Consider the following 3,890-nt stretch of genomic DNA (forward strand, 5'->3'; position numbering starts at 1 on the left):
TGTTCAGAATAAAGTTTTTTTACTAAAGTCAATCTCATGTGCATGAATGCAACCCCCACCGTCAGATCAACCCACAAATCAATGGTCAAGATGAATTTATTACAACATTAAATGTCTCTTTATTCATAAATAAATACATAAATTCAAAGGAATTCCAACAAAGATTTGCAGCATAACATTCTTCTTCATCCCTTCAAATGCTCTTCAATGGAGTCCACTTCAACGCGTGGAATTGACCATCATGCCCATCTACCAATTTGTTCGTCCAACAACATTATTGACTTGAAACTCGAAATTTCACACCAAGATTTTTGCATGGAGAATTTACAGTCTTCAAAGAGTTACCTCCAAGATTTCAACCATCTTGATCATTTCTCCGTGGCTTCGTCGCCGTTTGATCCGGATATCGGAATCCGCATGGATGATGATTTCAATAGTTTTGAACCCTTTTTCCACGACTCTTCTTCTGATTTCGAATTATACAAGAATGATCAAGAAAATACTAGAGTTAATACTGACGAAGTAGGCATGCAGAATTTCAAAGATGGAGAATTATTCCTGAATTTTTTGAATAAACCAATGGAGGTCAAAACATCCATAATCTATCAAGATCGTCAGCCATTGTCCTTTGTTTTTCATGATGATCATGATCGGAATTCGCGTGTTTCTGATGGTGATGTAACTGTAAGTGACAAAAAAGATGCTGTAAAAAGAAGCAAAAATGTGAGAACTAAGAATAGTGATCACATCAATATTGAGGGCGAACCGGCAACGGCTAAAAAGTCAGGTAAAGGCCGGAAGAAGACCAAATCAGCCAAAGGGCAATGGACTATTGAAGAAGACGAGTAAGAAATGAAGAAACGAATAAGCAAAATCTATCCCAGAAACATATATAGCTTTTAATTATATATTTATATTCTTCAACTCTTTTTGGGATTTTGTTTTTTTTTTTTTACAGTTTGAATTCTTTGCTATGTGACTGTGCAGACTTTTGATCCAATTGGTGGAGAAATATGGAGTGAGAAAATGGTCACAAATTGCGCAAGTGCTGAAGGGGAGAATAGGGAAGCAATGCAGAGAGAGATGGCATAACCACTTGAGGCCTGATATTAAAGTTGGATTTAATTATTTCTCATTCTTTCAATATATTTTTTTTAATAAAATTTCTACATTGATCAGGCTATGGTATACAATCTAGCATTCTGAATATTGAAATTCACGGACATGCTCATCGCACTTGTCTTCTCATAATTTTACTGTTAGTCTTTAGGCTAAGGTGCAATGCAGTCTCTATGTATCTGTACTTTGTACTTGTGTACATGTTAAAGGATTTATGTTATCGCTTTATTCTAAATATAATTAATACATTTTTGCAATTGTTTACATCCCAGAAGGACTTATGGACAGAGGAGGAAGACAGAATTTTGATCGAGGCTCATGCGGAAGTAGGTAATAAGTGGGCAGAAATCACCAAAAAACTACCGGGGAGGACCGAGAATTCAATCAAGAATCATTGGAATGCAACTAAAAGAAGACAGTTTTCAAGAAGAAAATGCAGGACAAAATGGCCAAAACCAAGTTCTCTCCTCCAAAACTATATCAAAAGCCTTAACTTCGATAAAGAAGGTAGTAGCAAATCAAAAAACGCCGCACCTGCACAAACTGATCAAAAGGAAGGCCTGAATGTTTCTTCACCACAGAAGTTAGAAACAGAGTTATGCCCAGTTGATCAGATGGTGCCCGAATATGACTTTGATGAGATTCCAGAGTTCAGTTTTGATGATGATCATGACTTGTTCGATGACAGAGGTATGGAATCCTTTATAGGTGATATACCGAGAGATCAATTCTCAGAAATTGATGATGTTATGTGTTTTGACGTGGAGTTGCCATTTGACCTGCATAGTGAAGTGAAGAAGGAGGTTGATTTTTTTGACGACGAGGATATAGAGCTCATGGACTTGATCTCTTGAAAGCCAAATTTCCAAGAGGAAAAAAAAATCTCTTCATAATAATTCAGTGTAAAGCATTTGAAAATTGAGCAAGTTCGAGTATAGAACTTGGTTCTGATGGGACTATGTTCTTTTGTCCTATTTCCACAATTTGAATTAATGAATCCTTTGGCGCACCTCTGTTTCTGCATGTATTTATATGGGTTTTATTTCCTTTTGAATATAAAATCAACATGGGAATCAAACCTGACCTTCATATCAAAGAGTTCAGATTGCCAACGAATCTAATTACGGTCAGGCGTCAACTTACGAAACTCACCTGCGAATCTCATGAAAAATCTTGCAGGATCCAACATTATCAATAATCTGTAAATCATTTGTAAGCAAATAAATTTACAGATGTGGGTAAGAAGTGGCAAACTTTTTTCGACCACTATTGTCCAGTAATTTACATTATATTACATGGCATTGCAATGGAATAATCAGGGTAAATTAGCGGTTTAGTCCTAAATCTTAAGTGTGTTTCTCGGTTTAATCCCAAATCAATTTTTCGACCCAATTTAGTCCCAAATCTTCCCATTAATTTACCTCATTGGTCTCTCTGTCAATTTGGAGTTAATTTGAGTTTAAATTAACGGAAGAGAAATACGTTTCTGCCTTGAACAAAAAACCCAAATCAGTTCACCAGCCCTAATCGATCCTTTCTCTTCCAAGCAAGTCCATAGCTGCCTGCTGCAACAAATCTTCCTCTTCGCACCGACACACAATCGAGGTAATCATCTGTTCTTTCTTCGGTACTTGTTCAATTTCAGGTCGACTTTCCAGTATTTGGAGTGCCTATTCATGCGAAAAACAAGAACTAGGTTCTTCCTGAAAGAGAATTACAACATTGTGCGAAATTGTTTAAAGTATATTTCATTGTGTGCTTTCTGGATGTTAGCTTCAATTATATTTCAAGATTTATATTTCACTGCAATTCCACGCACCGCTGCACGTTTCATATAGTCACGGCCATGGTTTGTTCTTTTATTTTAAATTGCCTACAATGGCATTTGTGTTCTTTCCTTCGGTTTTTTCAATGATTTGTTTTTTCTTAATTGTAGGAGAATTCTGGACAATTCTTAATGTGGTTTGCATTTAATTTTTAATTGCCTACAATTGATAAATTCTTGACTATTATTCCATATGTGATTAAGGTGACTGAGTGGATACCTAATGGCTAGACGGAGTAATTCATCAAGAAAGAGCACTCCAAATTATGGTAATGCATTATTTTTGTAACTGTCACGCTTTTTATTTTTTTGATGAATTTTCTCGGTAATTTAATGTAGTTTTTGTTTTTGTTATTTAGGATTAATTGGGGAACCGGATCACTTTACAATTAAAATGTATTATAATGGAAGATTCAAATCTCTTGAGAAACACGATGAATACATCGGTGAGAGTTTTGAATATTTTGATTCCGTCGATCTTGATAAGCTGGGAATGATTGAAATGTGGGGATTTATGGAAGAGCTTGGATTTGAAGATAAAAATTCTTTTAGATTTTGGCACAAAGTCGGAACTACAATTTGTGAAGGCGGATATTTGGAAAATGATTCGGATGTGTTGAATATTAGAAAGTATATTCCAATTAATTATGAGGTTGAAATATATATTGAACACTTAGATAGTAAGCATGACGAAGTTGGAGATGAAAATGTTGATAATTTTGATAACAATGAGAATGATTTTGTAGAAAATAATGAGTTAGTTGATGCAGTTGTTGTCCATGATATAGAATCTGTGAAAGGAAAAAGTGTTGTTCCTGAAAGAGAAAATACAGATAATCTCCTTTGTAAAATGCATGAGTATGACAGTGAAGTGGATATTTGTGCAGATAGTGACGGTTTGACCAGTCTTCATGATTCTGATGAGGATGAAGTTAAAAATTATTTG

The 3,890-nt window shown here is 35.1% G+C and overlaps 1 protein-coding gene across 1 annotated transcript; it reads left to right on the forward strand.

Moving 5' to 3' along the window:
• Window positions 1-207: 207 nt before the first annotated feature.
• LOC140977687 (uncharacterized) lies at window positions 208-1,973 on the forward strand. Its single transcript, XM_073442431.1, has 3 exons — window positions 208-845; window positions 988-1,114; window positions 1,392-1,973. The coding sequence occupies exons 1-3, from the start codon at window positions 208-210 to the stop codon at window positions 1,971-1,973; spliced, it is 1,347 nt and encodes a 448-aa protein (XP_073298532.1).
• The last annotated feature ends 1,917 nt before the right edge of the window (window positions 1,974-3,890 follow it).

The sequence above is a fragment of the Primulina huaijiensis genome, chromosome 5 (genome assembly GCF_012295235.1).
Source record: "Primulina huaijiensis isolate GDHJ02 chromosome 5, ASM1229523v2, whole genome shotgun sequence".
Taxonomy (NCBI): Eukaryota; Viridiplantae; Streptophyta; class Magnoliopsida; order Lamiales; family Gesneriaceae; genus Primulina; species Primulina huaijiensis.

Coding starts and splice junctions, on each gene's coding strand:
- LOC140977687 (XM_073442431.1), top strand. CDS start 208: ATGGAGTCCACTTCAACGCGTGGAATTGACCATCATGCCCATCTACCA. Junction 846..987: donor TGGACTATTGAAGAAGACGA/GTAAGAAATGAA, acceptor GTGACTGTGCAG/ACTTTTGATCCAATTGGTGG. Junction 1,115..1,391: donor ACTTGAGGCCTGATATTAAA/GTTGGATTTAAT, acceptor TTTACATCCCAG/AAGGACTTATGGACAGAGGA.